The following is a 22,066-nucleotide window of genomic DNA, read 5'->3' on the forward strand; positions in this document are numbered from 1 at the left end:
ACTCTTCTAGAACATGGCCACATAGCCCCCAAAAACTATGGGATTCCCTAGTGTTTACTTTAAATTCGTGGTTTATTCCATTCCTGAAATGTTTGACTAGCAATAGACAACTTTATTCAGAACAGCTCTTTGTCTGTAGTCCTAAAATTGCAGTGAAATAGCTTGTTGGAAGTCAAGAGGATTGGTTTGGAAAATAAATGATTTGAGCCTTGACATACACGCATATCTCTGCACATCCCTAGTTGCTGATCCTTCTTGCATCTCACTGAACTACTAAGGTGCAGCTGGATCGAGGGTTCAAGGGGAATGGAGCCAACCTTTTCTTCTCTGGTAATAGGACAGGAATGCTCTCTTTGCTACAGTATTTATTTCATTGTAGGGTATTAATGAGGGTAGGAGGATTGGTCTCTCGGCTGGTTGCTTCTGTTGAATCATTGTCCCTCTCTGGTTTGTTGGCTACAGAGAAAAACAAGGTGTTAAGTCATGCAGATTGCTCTGTTTTACTTTTTCCAGAAGTAAACTTTGAAAGTCCTGATTGTTAATTTAGAACCTGTTCATTTATCCCTATATGGCTGCGAAGCAGATGTTTTGCCATTGGCAAACTTTCTGTTCCCACGTGCCATTGCATGAATCCTGTTTATGTCTTGGCTTCTGTGATGTGTATCCCCCGATCACAAGAAACAAAAACAAGCACACAACCCCCCCAACCTTGAAGTGCCCCCTTCCCATATATTGCCTATTTTGGCAGTCCTCTTAACCGTTTGCTCTTAGTTGCAACAGGCTGTCTTAATTTAATTCTGACTCTTGTCCCTCAGTTGCAAATTTTGTCACAAAATTACTATGACTATTATTTAATAAATCATTAATCATAATCATAAAATGATTACGGTTATTATTTAATAATAGACTATTTAAAATGGGCCGCTAATGTCCCTGCGGTATATTGGGAGCAATGGGGGAGAACAAATTATGGATCTTCTCCTTTATGTTATCGGTGGGTTCATTGCATAGCAAAACTTTTGTCAGTCCAGGCAGGGCTGCCATTTCTTATTCTTAGGATATATAATAGCAACTACTAAAAGAGAGCTGTGAATTTGGAGAGGGTTTACTATCTCTACATCAAAATAACTATAGCAGCCGTCTTGCAAACAACAAGTTACACATTCAGTGGGGAGGATGAAGAGTTTATGTTTTTTGGCATGCATAATTAGCGCTGCAGCCAATTTAAATTGTTTAAAACAATGGTGCTTCTGAGTTATTGGTTTGAGAAGGGAGTGAAGGAGAAGGCCCACTTCCTAAATTGGAATTCTTAGGTTCACTGCATCCTCGGATTGAAATTAATGATTTTGCGCGGGCTGAAATATGCTCCACGATAGTATAACTTGCCCTGAAACCGTAGAAGAAAATTACGTTGTGAAGCAGATGTGAAGGGTGCGCAACAAAATACCATCCCGATCTCCGGGAAAGCGTGGACTTTGTCTTCATTTTCTGCATCCTTCGTTTTCTTGGATAAGGCCTTTTTGTAATTTTAACGTTAACAGCATTAATATTGACTTGGAGAGCTTTATGAACTATTGGGCTTGGCATTAAGGGGGTTCCTGTTGTAAAATGAAGTATCAAATTTGTTTTCGGAATGCCTACGTCTCTTGGAAATGAAGTTGTATTGGAAAATAACCACAGTGAGCCACTGGGCAGCATTTATCTTGTTTTACCTTCTTGGGCTGCTTCCAGCTAAATGCTTTTAGAGGAGAGTAGCGAGGGAGGCAGAGGCATGGCTGAGACACTCTGCAGGGAGCAGAGATAGTGATGATTTTCATGATGACCATTATTTAGGATTCAAATCTCCGCTCGGCACTGGAAACCCACTGGGTGATTTTGGACAAGTCACACTCTCTCAGCCTCGGAGGAAGGCAATGGCAAACTGCCTCTGCACAAATCTTGCCACGAAAACTCAGTGATAGGTTCACCTTAGGATTGCCATAAGTCAGAAACTACCGTATATACTCAACTATAAGTCGACCTCATGGTTAAGTCGAGGGCAGGTTTGGGAGCCAAAATTATGGATTTTGATTTGACCCGTGGATAAGTTGAGGGTAAAACTTAGGGGCATGTAATGAAGGATGTAAAGGACAAAGCAAAGGAAAACAGTATAAAAAAACCTACAGACATAACTATTTGTGCTTATAGTAAAGGCTGGATTGATGAGAGTGTAGAAGACTCATAACTTGGTGCTGACTGGTATACAGATTCCTCAGCTTTTCCATGTTCAAAAGATACACTTTGTGCATTGCACAAAGTACAATCCTTTAGCAACAGAAATGGGAAAACATGTTGTGTCCTGGTACACATAGGGCTCTGTAGAGGAAATGAATGATTCCTTATGCAAGATCCATGCGGTTGTCCTGTGGGCCCAGAATCTGTTAAAGCAAGGATATTTTCCATCAGAATAAATTGCAGATCTTATCAAAGTTTAACATGTCTTTGGGACAATTGTGTCCTGCCAAAATGTTAACAGGTGTGTCAGCCTCAGGGGTTCACTTCCATCCTCTTGGTTTCCTTAAGGAAAATCAAACTTTTGGCTTAAAAACCCTTTTATCTCCACCTTGGGGAGTTTGCTCCATGCAGGATCCCAAAATTGCCACTCCGACGATTTGGAGCCAGCTCTGCCATATGGCAGATTCTTCCCCCCAACATTCAGCTTCTGTGAAAGTTTGTTAGAAAGCATTAAATATGCATACATTTCTGTAAATTGCAGCGTAGGAATTATGACAACAGGGCAAAAGATAGCTATTTTCATAAATAAGGATAATACATGATGAATTAAATTGCAAGCGTAGGTTTTATATGTGTTTTTGGGTATGTGCGTTGGGCAGAAAAGCCCACAGACATCTTATTTTCTGGCAGGCCTCTGGTTCAATGAAGCCCTGATAGCAACTGCAAAGGTGGCAGACCTATTTTGTATTAGTCCTGGAATGCCAATTGAAGAGTGCAGTCTTGGGGGCACCCAGGGCAGTTGAATTTCACGATTTCAACTTTGTCTGCTGCTTGAAGGCAACTGCAAGTATTCATTATTGATTCACCTAATGAGATGCATGGTGCCGGTGCTCCTTCAGCTGTACTCTGGGGTAAAGAAAGAGGAGAGACGCCTTGAAAGAAGGTTGAGAGGCTTATTGGTTTTGCCTGTTGCTAACCTTTGCAAATGGCCGAAGTGCAGCATTTTATCCTGAGTCTAGATCCAGAAAACGTACATTTTAAAAGCCTTCCCAGTATGATATGAGACTGCCTAATTCTTGCTTGAAATCTTGTCTGATTAAGAACTTTATCATTTAAATGTTGGGGATCATTACACAAGCATTGGAATTTTGCATTTTGAATATGAACAGCCAGCTACTCTCAATTGATGACCCGTCTCAGCACTTCTGCTGGTAGAAATACTCTGAAGCTTAGCAACAGAACAGACTTGTACAATGTAAACAGAACCTACATATATAGCTAGGCAGGCAGTCAACACGAGATACGAGATGAAAATTGCTGCTCTTTTACAGCCAGAGAAGTGGTTGCATAGATAGAATCGGTCCAACCACTTCCCAGGCTAAACAGTAGCTAAAGCCCCCTTTTCCTGTGTGTTTGTGAAATTGCTTTTTAGATGTGAAGTCAAAGGCTTTCATGGCCAGCATCCATAGTTTTTTGTGGGTTTTTCGGGCTATGTGGCCATGTTCTAGAAAGGTTTCGTCAGCATCGGTGGCTTGCATCTCCAGAGATGCTTTTTAGACATTTCAGTTCCCAGTTCCTGTTAGCTTGCTTTTGCTCAGGTTCAGTCTTGTGTAGGTAGAAACGTATTATCCTTCGTGGTCTTTGTGACACACAGAGATGGGTCTTCCTACGCCTGAACATAATTTTTGGAAGCTCCTGGAGCTTATTAGATGTGTTTTACCAGGTGCTCTACAGTCTGTACCATTTTCTTCCCAACTCACCTCAGTACCTTTTTGTCCACTTCACCGTTTTGATCCATAGTCAGATCTAAGACTATAGATGAAGTTAAATAAATAGCTCCTCTTGTCTTTTGGGGTGTCGAGACAAGTTGCAGTTTTCAAAAGTGGTTTTACAATTGAACATGGAATCTGGGCACTTTAGTTTTCCTGTTGAAAATGGTTCATTTTGGGGGGCTCATTGGACTTGGTAATCTAAAAGGTGTTTGCGTGCAGAAAAGTACTTTCTTGATTTCTTACAAACGAAACAATCTATTAATATTCTCCTTAAATCACTGTTAATGAAGCAAACGGCAAGTTTAATGCTAGGAGCGGGGCTGCTTCCAGACTGTGAAAGAAAGGCTGGGTGGAAAATAACATCACGATGGCACTTTCCAAAGCAGAGCTTTAAGGCTTCTGCCTATTGCTGAAGCCAGAGAGCCAGTGAGCTATGTGTTTGTTTTTGGATTAATAGTTGAAGTTCATTCATGTGGAAATAAAGCAGATTTAACTGTGACTAGAATTTGTCATTAAAAACTCATTATGAAAGCCAACCAGCGTAGTTCCTCCTTCTCTTACCGCTAATGACAAAACAATCTCCCCTTTTTAAAAAAGAAAGAAGGAAAGAAACAGAAAAAAAGGAGAAAAACACTATATTTTCACTTGGAAAATGATGCAGAAGACATAATATAATGGAACCGTGGTGAAGTGAGTCAGTTTGGAGATTTATTGATCAATAAAGTAGACAATTACAGCTTGTTTATAAAAGGAAAAGTCCCTCTTTGGCCCTGCGAGCAACACTGAGCCGCTAATAATGAAAATGCTCGCCTCTCGCTTGAAACCATAAAAGTCAATAGGAAGATATAGGATTTCAATAAAATTATGACACTAGATAAACTTTACCCCAGGAACAAGTTTTCCCCAGATATCTGATTGACTTTAGTTAGATTTGTAACTTTAATTTTGTTTCCATTGATTTTTGTGTGTGTGTATTTTACAACTAATTAGAAACTCACTGTCAGATAACACACGTCTTGGAAAGGTTCAAATGTACATCCTAGAGAAGGGGCAACATGCAAGAGAGATTTAGAGGACTGTATGGCTAGATGTCAGATTGTTTAGCCTTTATATTTTCCTATTACAGGTTTTCCTAATCAGAGCGCCCATGTTTTCTTCAAGGAAAAGGTGGAGAATAGCCTAGAAGTTGCTAGTATGTCATTGAAAGAAGATATTAGTGTTGTTCTGAGTAGTTGCTGCAAGAAAGCAACAGTTGATTGCTCAGTCAAGAGTGTATTGGTGATTTTTTGGGAAATTGGGGGTTGCAACACTCTTTAACATGGTGATGCTCCTACATAAGTGTCAAAAATGTAGTACAGTCAGCCCTTCTTATACACGGATTTTTTATACACTGATTCAAGCATACACGGTTTGAAAATGTTCCAAAAAAGTATGAATTTACCTTGATGTTCCATTTTTTATTAGGGACACCATTTTGCTATGTCATTATATTTAACGGGACTTGAGCATACACGGATTTTGTTATACACGGGGGATCTTGGAACCAAACCCCAGCGTATAACAAGGGTCCACTGTAGACAGCAACAATGCCTTACATCAGTTGCCGGACCTTTTATGTGTTTGGCAGCTTTAAAGTAGAGGTTCCCCCAAAGGTCTTTGGAGGAGCTCTCAATCAGTGGCTGATTTCTGATAGCCGCAAGAGAAAGACGTACCTCCTGAAAATATCCTCGAAGCCTGCAGCTTGAGATTAAATTATCATAGAGATTGGAGGTGTGAAGTTTCTACACATGGTAGGCCATGTTGACCCATTGGACCCTTTGATGGCTTAATTTGTATGGACACTTTGGAAGCAAAAGTAGGAGGTAGTAGTGCCAGTTCTCCTTGTCCAACAGTCATCTGCCTTCCCTGCTCCCCTTCATTAACTCTCTTTCTCTAGCCTGAAGCGGTCCTTTGGTTTCTCATGATGAGCCATCACCAGCCTCTCCTGTTTGGCCTTTCACTTCCAAAAGTGTTTTGAACACATCCGTAACATTTCCAGCAGGTATTCCCACCTTCCCTTTCACACCACCTTGAGTTTATATGCTCCTTTTTAGCTCTTTCGATTAAGCATTTGACGTTTTGACAGCTGCGTTGGAGACAGCTCCCTGAGTCTAGATACGCTGGGGCATGGATTTCTACTCTTTCTGAAATGCAACTTTTTTTCACTGGCTGGAGAAGTGGGGAAGAGGTGCCATCTGCTTCTGAGATCCTAAATGAATGGGTAGCTCCTCCTGACTGGCTTTTTCCCCTGGAGAGGAAACTTATAGGAGAAGCATTTCAGGGCTGTTAAGCTGGCAAAGAGAAGCAGGTTTATCTCAATAATTCATGGGGTACTAGTGAGAAGAGAGACTTGAGATCACAAAGAAACCTTCTTGGAGTTTGACAGAGAGGGAGCTTTCACTGTCCAATCTGCAGAGGTTTTGGCAAGGGATCTGGATTATCCAAACTGGTATTACTTGTCTTTATATTATACACTCCATAGGAACATCTGTAGAGTCCGCCAGCCATGAAGGAAATCAGAGCAATTGCCTCAAAAAGTGAAATGGAAGATTGTTGTGAACATGGCTCACAGTTCACTATTGGCTTAATTTCTCATACCTACAGGTCAATTCCCTAAGGAGAGAATTAATGTAAAGTGGGTGCCATTTGGATTTTCCTTCTCAAGCACTAACATGTTAAGCCAGCCATGAGCATCTGTATCCAGAAGTTTCCTTAGATCATGATCTGCTAGTACTAAATAGTTGAGAAGCAGTGTAGTGTAGTGGTTAAAAGTTTTGGATTAGTAGACTGTGTAGTAGACCATCTAACTGCTGTTTGATGTGTTAAGCATTGCATCTGTGTTAGTACATAGTAGAATCTGTGCCGATGCTCATTTTTAGCTCTTGTCTTCCAAGTTGCTGCTTTTCTGTATTCAACTGGTATTCAAAATACCAAATATGCCATTTCTCTTGGTGCTATTTTTATTTTTATTCCTTTTGCTGTGCGTTTGTAATGTGGCAAAGGAGGCAGCGCATATGAATCTTCCTCGGGAGCAGCATATATTTCTAATCAAGAGTTTATTTGAAGGCAGTGTATTTCCCATTCCAATATTTCTGTTTAATTATAATTGTCAACAGTGGTGTCAGAGACGTGGAGACTGCAGGAAAACAGCCTTATCTCACAGGAGGAAAAAGATGAAAATGCTTCTTGATGCCAACTAGAACATGCAGCCTGCCTGTGTTTAGTCAAAAGCTAATGATCCTTGTTTTCCTTGCTTCATTTCAACAGGCACGGGATGGAATGAGAGCAATCCTGGAGTCCTATGATAGTGAGCTGAACCCATCGGAGCACTCTCCACAGCTGAGCTTCCGGGTTCGGGAGGCTGAGGAAATGGTGCAGAAAGTAGAAGCGCACTGTACGGAAATAGAGGTAATGTGGAATCACCATGTACATTGTGTGGCTCTAATCTCCATAAGAGAGACTAAACAGTTGCAAGGGGAAGATCTGTCATGTCCTATCTCATCTCTGGTTGGTGCTTTGAGGAGATGGAAATCTGGGTTGTCTTACCATAATAAGCCACATTTGTGTTACCCATGGTTTGTTGCTTGAGCCACAAGGTGACCAAACTGTGGCTTGTCTTCCTGCAAGTCTGGTTCGTCGGTAGTTTGCATGAGAAACAAACTATAGATGAACCTTTTGGCAGTTCTTGTTCTAGGATGAGTAATAAACAACAGACAAGCCATGGTTGTAGCTGCAGATGTTATAAGCTGTTGTCTAAAAAGCCAGAGCTGGTCAGCTAGCAACAAACTGTTGCTTGTAATTGAGGTTTGTGGCTAGTCAACAAACCATGGCTTGTTAACAGAACCATGGTCACATATAAGAACAAGCCAGATTTCAGAAGTCCATATCTTGGTAAGTTCTGACATGTAAAGATGGTCCTGCAATGCAAACATAGTGCTTGCCCAGGATTGGTTTTGTTTTATCACATTTTTCTCCCGGTGTGAGATGGCTTCTGTAGGGAAGTAGGAGATGAAAAGCTTACCTGTGGTATAATGGATGAGATTTTGAACCTGGAATTTTACAGATTCATTCCCTCATCTGTAAATAGAAATAAGAGTGACCTACCTTATATGGTGGCTGTGAGATGAGTAAGTGGCTGTAATGGCTGTAGGGCTCCTTCTTGGCCTCTGAATATCAGATATCCTTCTTCTGGACCTCCTAGAGAAACCTACTTGGATCCTGTATGAATCAAAAGGCTAGGACCATTGGCCCTTTGATCTAATCCCAATCGGGCCTTATATCCCAATTGATAAAAGATATACAATACTTAAAGGTAGTAAATCACCTTTTGGGTTGAAATCTACCCACGTGGGCTTGCTTATTCTGCAGTCATGAGATTACAAAGGATCTGTTTTGAATGGAAGCAAATTACTCAACTTCTAGTGGAAAAAATAAATAGGTACAGCATCTGTTTTACTTCGGAGTTCATCTTCTTAAGTAACTTGCCATAGTCTCCCCTTTGCGGCTTGATTCCTTTTTCAAAAAATATTCTCCTACTGCTTTTCTTATTAAGATGTCTTACATATTTCTATTCATTCAATCTCAATATAGCTTTTCCGTTCTTAGCCTCCCCCCGCCCCAGCCCCCAGTTTCACATCTTGATGTTCATGGGGCAGAAAAGTCTTTATTTTAATTTGTTGTTCCTTGTTCTATTACAAAATCCTCTCTTGCATCCTCCAAAGGGAGGATGTGGAGGAAGTTTTGACAAATAAATCATTTCTTTTTTAAAATCCCTTGCGTTCCGGGGCTGTTCTCTCTTAACAGAACAATATTGGAAAATAATGAGCTTCTGCAGGTTTCACTGACACATTGCAAGAGAGAGAATGGAAGAGTGACTAATGGAGGCCTGGGATTGTGTCCCCCAAAATCCAGCAGCCAGAAAACTATAGTTTGCCTATAGAGTGTGCTCTAGGACAGATAACAGGAGTGTCATACGTCTAGTTTTCACAAATGTCTCCATTCGCTCTCTGAAATCAAAAACTTTTCTTTTTCTTGAGCAGACTTCTCATGCAGCATGACTACTGCCTTCCATACATCTCTATCTTCTTTTTCTTACCTTTCTTAATTTACATGACAATAAAGCTAAAATGTCATTTTTCTTGTGCTTTGTTTCTTTTTCCTTCCTGCGTTGACACAGGTTGTAGTCTGCGGTGTAACCCACTCCCTCCTCTTTCTTCAGCATTATTCCTTTCTCCACTAGAGAGCCCTTTAATTTCTACCTTGGATAGCCTGCTCAACTTTGAAGTGCGAGATGGTAACAAGTGTCTGGTGAAGAACGCACTTTGGGTCAAAGTTACTCTGTTCGTTTCTTAAAATTAGTTGCCATTTTAATTAAGACAATAGATAAAAGTGTTGAGGACATGATTTTAGGAAAAAGAGCTAGTCTTTCAAAACAGTTTGAGCCATTAACTCAGTAATCAAAGGTGAGAGGTTTACGATCCAGTTATATAGTGTTTCATACTCAATAAATATGGACCATAACTACCGGCAAGAGCTTGCTTTGCGTGCTCTGCTTTTTCAGAGTATTTTCTATTCCCTTCCAACTAATCATAGGGAGAGTAGAGTCCTGGTTAAGTTTCTATTTCTCCTTAATGAGAACGTTGCCATGCCAAACCTTTGACCCTCTTGTGAGCTCACTCCCTTATTTAATTGTCAGATTCCTGAATTGAAAAATGTAATAATCTTGCCTAGAACATATTTCTGTGAACATGCCAAAAAAAAATCCTTTAGAAGAAAAGGAGAACCATTTTACAACTCCAAAACCAAAACACAAGATGTTTGAAATTGCAGTTCCTTCAGACTTCTTCCTCTCTCCCCATAACATGACAAGATAGCCCCTCTTTAGATCTGTGTTGGGGAAGTTTGCCTCCCTGGATGTTGCTTGAAGCACAACTCCCACCATCCTTGATCACTGGTTATACTGGTTGGGAATGTTGGGAATTGGAATCCATCAACATTTGGCAGTCTCTTTATGGTGAGTTCTCTAAAGCAAGTAGATGAAACTAAGTGGGTAGTAGTAGTGCTAGCACAAGGATGGTTTACTTTGTCCTAGTTTGCATAGTCCCAAGTCTAGGCACTTGGTTTCCATGATAGTGCAAGCTGCTTCCTCGCCTCCCAGCGGCAGGCATCTCTCTGAAAATCTGTTTGTGTAAAGTCCCAGTTTAAGGATTCTTCCATCCTGCCAAAGCAGAGGCAAATCATAGGGCTTTATTCTCCATGCTTTCCCACTGAACCTGATCCATGCTAGATGTTTCTCTCATGATGGATCTCTTGTGCTGCTGCCCTGTGACACAGACTTGAGCCCTGGCATCATAGGATGCAGAAGCCACTTTTCAAGGGCTATTCCATGGCCAGCCAAGCTACTTGTGTGTGTTTTAATGCTTCTCCTCTGCTCCTGGGATACTCTGCAAATGCAGCATTGTCCCTTGACCTGCATTTGACATTTGTTTTGTGGGGTAGTGGATGTTCAAGTTGGTTTTGAAAAGGTTAACACCAGTAGTGCATCTTATAAATGTAAGCCCATTAACAATAGTTTCATTACAACACATTTGGCTCAGCATGAAACATTAATGAAGAGAGGTGTACAGAGGAGACACATGCTGACACTTTCAGTAGTCCGCAGCATTTTTTTACACACTGAGATTTATGTTGTGTAGGAGCTCCATGTGCTTTAATCGGTTAGTTATGAGCCTAGCGGTTTCCAGGCATCAACTGCCATATGTTCTAGTTTTGTTCTCCCCAGAGATTATTGGTGGTGCGATGGGGAGGGATTGATCCTGTCCTTGTGGCCTGAAAATTCATTGGCCTTGCATTCTCACCATTTTTTCAGCCCTTGATGGTGGTTCTGGCATCTGGGTGTTTGGCAAAATAACCATAAAATAGATGCCTACAATGTGTTAAGCCACCCCTGTTCCTCTTTATAATTTACATCTGAATGTGATGGCATTTATTTGGGCAGTCAATAGCTTCTCCTGATGTCTCCCTGTCAGTCAGTGCTGAATATCTTCCTTGAACTGTGTTTCTCACTCCCTCCTTTGCTTTTGTTTTTTCCTTCCCAGGCAAGTCTTTGTATAAGTCAAATCTCAAATGCAGTGTGGAGTCTCTCCTGGGGATGCTCTGTGTAAACCGCAACCAAGGATTTATGTGTGTGTCCTTCTGCTTGAGCAACCTCTGACTAGCTTGTTTTGTCAGTAAAGGAGAAATGAATTGTATGTGTTTCCCCAATACCTCTTCCCCAGTCTCTGAAGACATACGGTTTGGGCTGTTCAGTTCTTGTTCACATATCCCTCTGAATTATACCTGGCAGTGGTGGTCTGTTGGCTTGCAGATGTTATGTGCTAGTTTCCAGTAGTCTGTCAGATGCCCACATCTGAGTGCTAGCAAGCCCCTTCCCAGCTCCTGGGGCTGGACAAACAGCAAGGACCTGCGGTAGAAAGCAATGTGTGTTGGCAGCCAGGTAAACCTTGCAAAAGCGTGGATGGATAGCATGCCAGTTTCCCCAGGGATGAGTTGCCGAACAGAATTCAGCAGACCTTGGAAAGGCTTGGAGCTAATCTGTCACTTTTGAATGTAAAATATATAATCTGCTCGCTGACTTACCTTGCAAATGTTGTCATTAGCATCATTAGTTAGTATTTAGCATTTAATAGATTTTATATTCTGTTCTTACTCTCCTAGAGCAGGCAGTGGCTTATGTGAATCAAAACCAAATGCAGCACTTACAAAATAACTTAGTGGAAACAGGACAAATAACACAATCAAGTTTACAGCAGTTGAAATGCAGCAGCTCAAATTGCACATTAAATTCCTGTGCAAATAAAAACACTGTTTTGTTTTGTTTTGTTTTGTTCCAAAGAACAGTGAAGAATATGCCAGGTGAATCTCTGTCTCAAGAGATGTGTGTCTGTTTTCTTGCCTCAGGATCATGAATAATGATACACCAGGACCTCTGGAATAGAGCTTAAAGCCTGGGCAGGTCTAAGTGGTATCTAGCAAGTAGCACCATGGAGGCTGGCTTGCCAAGATTTGCCAATATCAACATCTATTAGTAATCTTACAAAGGTAAAGTTAGCATCTTACCTTAAACCAGATGAAAACCTTCCTCAGATCCATAAGGTCTTGTAGCAACAACAACAACTACTACTACAACAATAACAGATTTCAATAGGATTCTTTTTTTACATGCAGGGCTACCGGTTCATGGCCCATTGCATTTGACATGATCTGTTATTGTTCTTGGTGCACAGAAAATGATGTGCGATGGTCAGGAGTGGTTCCTGATAGATTCCCCTATTGCTACTTAATTGTTTTGTGTCTGCGAACAGAGCTTTGGACGGATGATGGTTTTTTATTGACCTTTCTTTCCATCTCAGGGATGCTTTTTGTTGGTTTGGCTTTTAAAACCTTTATCTTCTCTCCCCGTCTTGCCCCCAGTTCCAGTCATCTTAATGCACTGTCTTCTCTGTGACAACCATCATTGACAGCTATAGAGGGGCCTCATCCGTTCTCTCCTCCCAAAATACAAGTCTGATCCCAAGAGAGGCCCTGCCATTCCAAAATGGTTAGTATTGTGTCTGCTTGCCTTGCGGTAGACAACAAACACCCTCAAAACTGGAAGCATAGGAGCAGCGTACCTTTTTCTGAGTTCTGTCAGAATTCTTTCTTTGCTTCATATGCTTTCAGAACTAGTCTTCTTCGAAGCAATCAAACTCCTTGCCTTTGTGGCTAGGGTTTGGCAGATGTTTGCCTATGACTGGTGTCTCTGCTTTTTTATATTTGTCCTTTGCAGCAATATGGAAGAATAAGCTGTGTATCTATTCTCTCCCTTTTTGCCCTGTTAAACCTCGTCTGTGTGGCTGCTGTTTAGCAAAGATAGGTTTACTCAGGATGTGTGTGCATTCCTTTCTGCAGATGTACTGCAAAGAGTAATGGATGCATCTGTACTCTGCATCACACACTTTTCCTAGCAAACTCTGTCAAGGAAATGCAACATGGGACATGCAGTTATAGAAATAAAATATGTATGTGAGAGTCAGAATGACTAAGCATGAACAATTAAGAAATCACACAGGTGTAAAGGATGATATAATGTAGAAGTCTTGGGAGCCAAGGACAAAATTAAGGAATGTACATTGGTAACACCTGAGACTTGTTACATGTACAAGGTGATCAGATGATGTTCATGGGTTGGACTTGAGTATGGGATGAACAAAAGTCAACCAATCATTGTGAATGTACACACCCACTGGGTGGTAATTGTCTAGTGGGTGGTAACAAACATTTGCTATAATAATTGCCAGTTTTGCTAATGTAACTTGTGGGTAGTTGAGTAGTATTGGTAGAGTGTAGAGATATTGTGGATTGTTGGGCATATAGAGATAGTAACTGTATATAGTAGAATAAAGTAGATCTTTTATCAAAGACTACTGAGTTGTGTTGGTGTCTTGAGTGAAGATACAAGAGCCAGCAGAATCCTGATGGTGTTTGGAGACATCTGAAGAAGAAGAGTGAGAAGGCTTGGAGAAGATTGTCAGGGTCTTCAGCCTATTCTCAGAAAACACTGCTGCTTTGGGAGAAAGCAATAACCACTGACCAAAGCTGGTCAGCTCAGCTTCATTAACAAGGTGGTGAGTTACAGCCTGAGGTGAAGAGCAACAACTCCCATCATCCCTGACAAACTCTCCTTTTACCCTTGGAAGGGGAGAGTCAGAAAGTGACCATAAGGCACTAAATGAGGTGGAAGAAAACAGTTTGCTTAGACATAGAACATGTTGCAGTTCCTATTGAGTTCAAGTTAAATTAAACATGGACAAAACATCCTGAGCTGTGCTCCAAAACAGTTTGACACATTCTACTGATAACAGCTAGAGATCAAAATAAGATGAAAAGAGCTAATGCATTTTGCATAGTTAAGAAATAGCACTTGTTCCTTATTGTATGTCTTTGCCCTTTGCTTCTCAGATGCAGCCGCTGCATGTTGTTGCAAGCATTCTGTATCAAGTTGGTTTAATTGTTTGGTTGAGGTGCAGCCATGGGCTACCAGCTTAGATTCCTCCTGGCACTGTGTTGTTAGATAATCTGTTGAGTTCAATCTGCTATCAGATTCCATTCATGAACCTTGAAATGGTTAAAAAATTCCCCTTTACTCTTTGGTTTTGGCTCACTTTCCTTTCCTACCCATGTTTCAGGTAGTCATTCAGACCTCTAAGCAAGACTTTTTGCAAATGTAAATATTACTGTGTTCATAGCCTTCGGTGTCCTATTACCACAATGCACCCAGGGAAAGTAAGGCTGTGTTTTTTCCAAATGATGGTAGATGTCTGCATGTGTACTTGTACTTACGTGTGTAGGGTGTGTGTGTGTGTCCAAATCATCTTCAGAATCAGAAAGCCTGTTTGAGAAATTCCTTGAAGTACAGTACTCAAATCACTGAGAAACATAAGAGGACTTGATGGTTCTGCAGAGAGTTAAACTGACTGAAGTTGTGCCATAAAGCCAATTTAATTAAAATTGCTATAGCTTTGTATGGCAGGCAGGCTTGCAGCAGACAGTAATGTCTATAGCAAAATGTGTATTCAGACAGCTCTCTGGGAATCGCCTTGCAGGTTGATGCACAAAACCTTCTTAGTTCTTTGGAACTGGAGAACAACCTGGACTTAGAGGGAGGTTTCTTATCTTTAGGGATAGAAAACATGAATTTCTCTTTTTCCTTCAGAGCCCTCGGCGATGTCAGTTAGGGCAAAGCTGCTTCTGCTTCAAAGGTTGGCATACGTCACAGGATTTAGTTTCTGGGCCTTGCACCTGGTTCGTACCGAACCATCTGGCTAGGCTGGGCCTTCCATTGAATTAAATAATGATAAGCGGTATAGAAATGTACTTGCTATTGCTATTAAATGCCATGGGGGGCTCAATGTGGCGGAGGTGGGGAGGGACGGCAGGGAGAAATGACTGCAAAATGTCTCTGCTATTGACAGGGCAATTCTCTAAGGACACACATGAACTCACACAAGTGTGCTTGCTTTGACTTCATGTTTGAGCAAGTGTTTGCTTAACAGATGCTTACATCTCCATGTAGACAGGCTACCGTATGTTTAAAGGTCTGTTAGCTGATCCTGTGCAGAGTAAACGGAAAGGTGAAGACTTCGGAGGTGCAGCTGGCTTTAATCGTGGCATCGCCAACCTACGGTCCCTTGTTATCAGGATTCCAAGTCTGCTCACTTGGCTCCATCTGCCTCTGTGCCTCTCCGTTAGTCCCCCAGACCTTGTTAAATATAGATTTTGGGGGCATTTGAGTAATGTCACAATGAACCTCTCCCCAAGGCAAGGGAAAGAATTGTTACAGGGCCCAGGAATATAGAGGACGAGCAAATGAAAGAAGAACTGAATGAGCAGCAATGTAACAGTCTAGTCAGTCTGAACACTTTGGGGAAATGGTAGATACTCTGCAAAGGTGATATTATTTTATTTATATTGTAGCACAGTATAATATAAATACCCTGAAGGCACCAGATCCTGTCTGATTCTGGAAGCTAAGCAGGCTCAGCCAGGTTAATACTTGGATGGGAAATGGCCAATGAGTACCAGGTGCTGTAGGCTATAGTTCAGAGAACTGGCAAAACCACGTTTCTTGCCTAAGAAAACCCTATGAAATTAATGAGGTTGTCATAAGTAGACAGGCAACTTGAAGACGTGTGCATACATGTGTGCACATGCACAGGATTTTATGATGTTGTAGTGTTATGTATTTGGCAGGATAAGACCTAACATCACCCCGTGCCAGTCTGGCTCAGGAAGGTAGAATATCTCTTTCACTATCTGATGTGTCAAGGTTCTAGATATGAGTAAAGCTGGCAGAGATGGTATAGTGGTTTGAATGTTGGATGTGTCTCTGAAATCAAGGTTTGATTCCCCGCTGAGTCATGAAAACCCTCTGGGTGACCTTAGGCATGTCACACACTCTCAGCCCCAGAAAACCCCTGTGATAGGTTCACCTTAAAGTCTCCATAAGTCGGAAACAATTTGAAGGCAATGTGAAGTCAATGGCTTTCACAGCCAGCATCCATAGTTTCTTGTGGGTTTTTCGGGCTATGTGGCCATGTTCTAGAAGAGTTTATTCCTGATGTTTCGCCGGCATCTGTGGCTGGCATCTTCAGAGAATGCTGGCATGGAAGTGAGCGGGGTATGTCGTTGAAGGCACACAACAACAACAACACAGCAGAGATATAAGAAAGCACTAGGCCCTAAGAGATAGATGTTGGGGCAGAATGGGGAGGCAAGTGGCGAAGGTAAAACAGAAGAGGTTCAGAAGCGACTGGCAATCTGGGAGAGCAGAGAAGCAAAGTGAAAAGGTATGAAGCTCATTCTCTTAAATTTGTGACTGACGTTCTTCAGTGTTAGATTGCACAACGGAGTAGCATTCATGGTCCTACTGAGGGCACTTCATAGAATCATAGAATCGTAAAGTTGGAAGAGACCACTAGGGCCATCCAGTCCAACCCCCTGCCATGCAGGAAATCCAAATCAAAGCATCCCTGACAGATGGCCATCCAGCCTCTGTTTAAAGACCTCCAAGGAAGGAGACTCTATCACCTTCCGAGGAAGTGCATTCCACTGCCGAACAGCCCTTACTGTCAGGAAGTTCCTCCTAATGTTCAGGTGGAATCTCTTTTCCTGTAGCTTGCATCCATTGTTCTGGGTCCTGTTCTCTGGAGCAGCAGAGAACAAGCTTGCTCCTTCCTCAATATGACATCCTTTCAAATATTTAAACAGGGCTATCATATCACCTCTTAACCTTCTTTTCTCCAGGCTAAACATCCCCAGCTCCCTAAGTCGTTCCTCATAGGGCATGGTTTCCAGACCCTTCACCATTTTTGTCGCCCTCCTTTGGACACATGGCTCCAGTTTCTCAATGTCCTTTCTGAATTGTGGCGCCCAGAACTGGACACAATATTCTAGGTGGGGCCTGACCAAAGCAGAATACAGTGGCACTATTACTTCTCTTGATCTAGACACTATACTTCTATTGATGCAGCCTAAAATAGCATTGGCCTTTTTAGCTGCCGCATCACACTGTTCACTCATGTTCAACTTGTGGTCTACTTGGACTCCTAGATCCCTTTCACACGTAGTTTCATTCAGCCAGGTGTCACCCATCCTATATCTGTGCATTTTATTTTTCCGCCCTAAGTGCAATACCTTACATTTCTCTGTGTTGAATTTCATTTTGTTAGCTTTGGCCCAGCTTTCTAGTCTATTCAGGTCATTTTGAATCTTGATCCTGTCCTCTGGGGTATTAGCTATTCCCCCTAATTTGGTGTCATCTGCAAATTTGATAAGTATGCTCCCAATTCTGTCATCCAGGTCATTGATAAAGATGTTGAATAGCACTGGGCCCAGGACAGAGCCCTGTGGGACCCCACTGGTCACTTCTCTCCAGGATGAAAAGGAGCCATTGTTGAGCACCTTTTGGGTTCGGCCGGTCAACCAATTACAGATCCATTTAACAGTTACTTTGTCTAGCCCACATTTTACAAGCTTGTTTGCAAGAATGTCATGGGAAACCTTGTCAAAGGCCTTACTGAAATCAAGATATACTATATCCACAGCATTCCCTTCATCTACCAAGCTGGTAATTTTATCAAAGAAAGAGATTAGATTTGTCTGGCATGACTTGTTTCTCTGAAACCCATGTTGACTTTTTGTGATTATGGCATTGCCTTCTAGATGTTCACAGACTCTCTGTTTAATGATCTGCTCCAGAATCTTTCCTAGAACTGATGTCAGACTGACTGGACGATAATTGTTGGGATCCTCCTTTTTCCCCTTTTTGAAGATGGGCACTTGTTGAAGAAGAAATAGGAACAGAGAGAGGAAGGAGTAAAACTTCACCTCCCTTGACATACTTCACTCTTTGATAACTGCTGATTTTTTTCCAGCTGTTACCGAAGTAGGTGGAGTTTATACATTACTCATAGCATGAAAATTATTTATACCAAACCTTTAAGGAGGTTGTTGCTATCCATGTTTTATAGAGAACCTAGAGAAATGAGGAGCATCTGCATGAAATAACTCCCAAGTCCCTGGCAGAAATTCCACTCTTAATTTAATGCTGGCACTCCTTCCCCACTTTTGTATAGCATAATCTACATGGCATTAAAACAGTGACTCATAAAATATATTTTAGCTAAGAAGAGAAAGCATATCAATATGCAAAGGGATCTTGTTGCAACTCTGAAACTAACAGTATGCTGCATATTGTTATTTGGGACTATGGTACAAAACACACTGCAGAAGTAATTCAGTTTGAGATCACTTTTAGCTGCCCTGGCTCAATGTTAGGAAATCTTGGGGATTGTAGTTTATTGTGGCACCAGAGCTCTCTGACAGCAAAGGATAAAAATGACAGTTCTCAGGATTCACTTAGCATTGAGCCAGGGCAGTTAAACGGGTATCAAACTGGATTATTTCTGCAGTGCAGATGCGTCCTGAAAAGAATACTGTATGCAGCTTCAGAGTAATGAGATTTGCCTTGTTATTCGGGTTAAAACCCCAGCAGCGACACTTCCCACTAATTCAAAGATTTTAAGCTGTCTTCAAAAGCACCCCATTTAAATTCAGTTTATGCTTGGGTCCAAGTGTCCATTGGTTTCACTATTCCAGATCCTGTAGCTTGCTCAGCATTTGGCCTGGCGGCAAGAACGTTGCCTTGCGCAATGCTCCAGTGCGCTCTCTGGTTAATTTGCTAGCAAAGCTGCGGCTAAATGGGAATAAACAGAAAAGTGTTTTGTTTATTTCCCCAGCCCTTTAAGCTTCCCAGAAGGTTTTGTTCTCAGTGGATCCTCTTGCTGGGATTAAACGTCTTTCAGATATGGTTGTCTTAACTGCTTTTCATATGGTTTGTCTAAAATTATATATATATATATATATATATATATATATATATATATATATATTGGAATGCAGTGGTGTGGCACTTCTTATCTCTTCCCGGTCCCCTGTGGGTGTCTCTTTTGAAATGTTAAATGTGCAACCTGTTTAAAATGGGCTTGTCAGCACTAAAAGTGGCTCATGTCTGTATTTGCAGAGGTGCTCTCCTCCCCCAGCCTGAGACTTCGGCTCAACTCCTTAAGTCTACCTGGCTGTGTGGAAACCAGCAGATGATAACGGAGCCTTACTTCTATAGAGGATTTAAAATTGGGTTCTTTTCCAAGGGAGGTTTGGTAGGAGGAGATAACTAATGTTCATTTGCTATTCATTCACGTTTTGTCACAAGGGGAAAAGAGACAATTTCAGTGTGGCGAGGAAGCTGAGTGTTTGATGAATGTGTTGGAGAGAGGGGTCCAGTCTGCTTCTGAAGATAGACCATTTCTTTTCCTGCAAGGGAGGCAGCAGATTTATCTCTAGTCTGTGCAGGCCTTCAGTTGGTCCCCGCCAGATGGCAGCAAAGAAAGGCTTCGTAGTGACACAGCTTCCGAAATCATTCCTGTTGTAAGGCACAGCAGCCTTGTTACAATGGGCAGGTATATGAGATTGCTGTGGGCTGCTGGCTGCAGACAGCTTCATAGTCAGGAGATCTTTAACCTTGCCCCCAATGCTAGTGGGTTTAAAATGTTCCTAGTCAGACTCTTCCGCCATGCCACAACTAGCATCGCCACTGCAGCTGCCTACACTTTGGGAAGGATATTTGTTTGATTCATGAAATGTGCTGACCTTTGAACATATCATGAAATAAAATAATGTGGTGCTTGTAAAACACCCTGTCCTCACACCAAGGATTGCTTCCCTGGTTTCTCTGCTTTTCTGTTCGGTTCTTGAGTTGAGAGGCTTGAGGGCGAGGTGTGGAAGATGGCCCAAAAACTTCTTAAACTGTTTATGGCCTTCTACATCAAGCACTTCTTGATGCCATTTCATTCCCGATCCTCACTGCTCTTGTTCTGTGTTTCAGCTGTGCCATGTAATGTTGCCCCTTTCCTTCACTTGCAGCAAGAAGGACTTTTCCCACCAGTCAGGTCTTCAGGTGCACCTGTAACATCCAAGATAGGGATGGCTTTCAAGACAGTCAAAAGCCACTGGTGATTGATTTCCATGGCCAGTGGCATGATCCCTGCAAGATCCTGGGCTCTAGACTAGAAAAGATGATGGCCAAGCACCAGGGGAAGGTGCTTATGGCAAAAGTGGACATGGACAATCAGACAGACCTTGGATATGAGGTTTCCGCAGTGCTCACAGTCCTAGCTATGAAGAGTGTGGTCGTGGTGAATGAGTTTATGGGGTTAAAAGATGAGGATCAGCTGGAAGCCTTCCTCAAGGAGCTTATTGGGCCCTGAACAACCAAGGAGAACGGATATGTAGAGAGAGATCTTATAGCACCTTTGAGTCTAACTAAAGAAAAAAGTTGGCATTATGAGCTTTCATAGACCTCAGATGCATTAGGTCAGGGGTAGGCAACCTGCGGCCCGCGGGCCGGATGCGGCCCGGCGAGGCCTTGGGACCGGCCCCAGCCCGGTCCTGCCGCCGATTGCCGCCGGGGCCTTTGGGGGGCAGTTGTCTATAGAAGCCTCAGAAACATGCATTTATATTAACATTTTTAAAAAAATCAGCAAATTTTTTCGCGTGTCCTCCATTTTTCAAAAAAAAGTGTCTTCCATTTGAAAATTTTGTCCTACATTTGTCCTGGTTTATTTATATATTTAATTTTTTTAAAAAAATTTATTTATTTATTTATTTATTTATTTGGCTTCAGCCCCCCAGTTGTCTGAGGGACAGCAACCCAGCCCCCGGCTCAAAAAGATTGCCTACCCCTGCATTAGGTGGAGAACTACAAGGAGAACTGAGTGACTTGCACCAAGGCCTCTTGCATTTCTCCCTTTAAAATTAGAATGTCTTTCCTTAGAGGGAAATGAGGGGAAATGGTGAATTATCTTGTTAGAGAAGGACTAGTGTGCCATTTTGGAAGGATTGGACAGTGCTGAAGGATGCAACAAGGAGGACATCCATTGAAAAAGAGGGATAATATGAGAATTATTTGCTAGAGACAGCAGCTAGGACATCAAGACCAGCCCTGGTAAATGGACATTTGGAGTGTTTTCCATTTGGCTATGGGAAACGTCTTTGACCGCTCAGTTATGACTGTGGGTGAACATCTCACCAACTTTGAGGGTTGTTACCAAATTAAAGAAATCTCAGTTCACTAAACTGAAGCGTTTTACTTGATCAACACAGCAAATCAGCATTTTGGTAAAAGCAAGAAAAATCCCTATTTTTACATGAAGTACACACACATCACAGCGTACAGTTTCTTAGAAGCAGCCTTCCCTCCGTGGTGTTTGAGAAGGGAGAGCATCTTTCTGAATCATTTCCAAGCAGTTGAAGTAAAATGCTTTTAAAAAACCGGTTGCCTCGCTAATGATGGACACTGTTTTTGATGGCCTTTAACTAAACGTTCAGCTAGTTGTCCTGGGACTTTGAGCTTGTCACAGTGTGGGTCTGTGTCTATGTCTACATGGGATTGTTTCTATTTATTCTGGGAAGTGGAAGGGAAGGTTCACTCATGCTCTGAAACGTGAAGAGTATGAAAGCAAAACTATTCTCTAAGGTCTTTGGCCAAACCGCTAAGAAACACTAAACGGCAAATAAAAACCTATTCCATAAAAACTTAACAGGGTCTTCCTGAATTTGTCTGACTCTCTTCAGTTCTTAGGCTTCGCCACTTATCCATTTAGCTTAATCAGTGCTAAAGTCAAACAAGCTTTGGTTCTTGCAAAAGCTTTTTAGCAAACAGAAAACTTTATAGTTTGTAACACATCGAAAAATCCCTCTGCAGCTTGGCAATGGTGTTCCTCCAATGTTACTTTATACCGCTTAATAAATTGCGTAGTAATATTTCATATTGCCGTTAGAGTTTATACACATTTGTCATTTGGTATACTAACCCCACAATGGTTGAAAGAGTTTATGATCTCCAGAACGACTTGTGTTACAGGCGCCAAACCAAAGGGGCTAAG

At 41.8% G+C, this 22,066-nt stretch overlaps 1 protein-coding gene and 1 pseudogene across 2 annotated transcripts in view; both read left to right on the top strand.

Annotated features, from left to right (window-relative positions):
* Nucleotides 1-22,066, top strand: part of LOC149306482 (mitotic spindle assembly checkpoint protein MAD1-like) — a 366,682-nt gene that overhangs the window by 102,069 nt on the left and 242,547 nt on the right. For both annotated transcript variants that reach the window (XR_016282433.1, XM_089539539.1), the window contains exon 12: nucleotides 7,293-7,433. Coding sequence is in view for 1 of the 2 variants with exons in the window: in XM_089539539.1 (XP_089395665.1) it covers nucleotides 7,293-7,433 (141 nt within the window). In the remaining variant the exon portion in view is untranslated. The remainder of the gene's footprint in view (nucleotides 1-7,292; nucleotides 7,434-22,066) is intronic.
* Nucleotides 19,908-20,389, top strand: LOC149306483 (thioredoxin, mitochondrial pseudogene; annotated as a pseudogene).

The sequence above is a fragment of the Sceloporus occidentalis genome, unplaced genomic scaffold, assembly GCF_023333645.1.
Source record: "Sceloporus occidentalis isolate IW3139 unplaced genomic scaffold, rSceOcc1.0.p SCAF_10, whole genome shotgun sequence".
In the NCBI taxonomy this organism is placed as follows: Eukaryota; Metazoa; Chordata; class Lepidosauria; order Squamata; family Phrynosomatidae; genus Sceloporus; species Sceloporus occidentalis.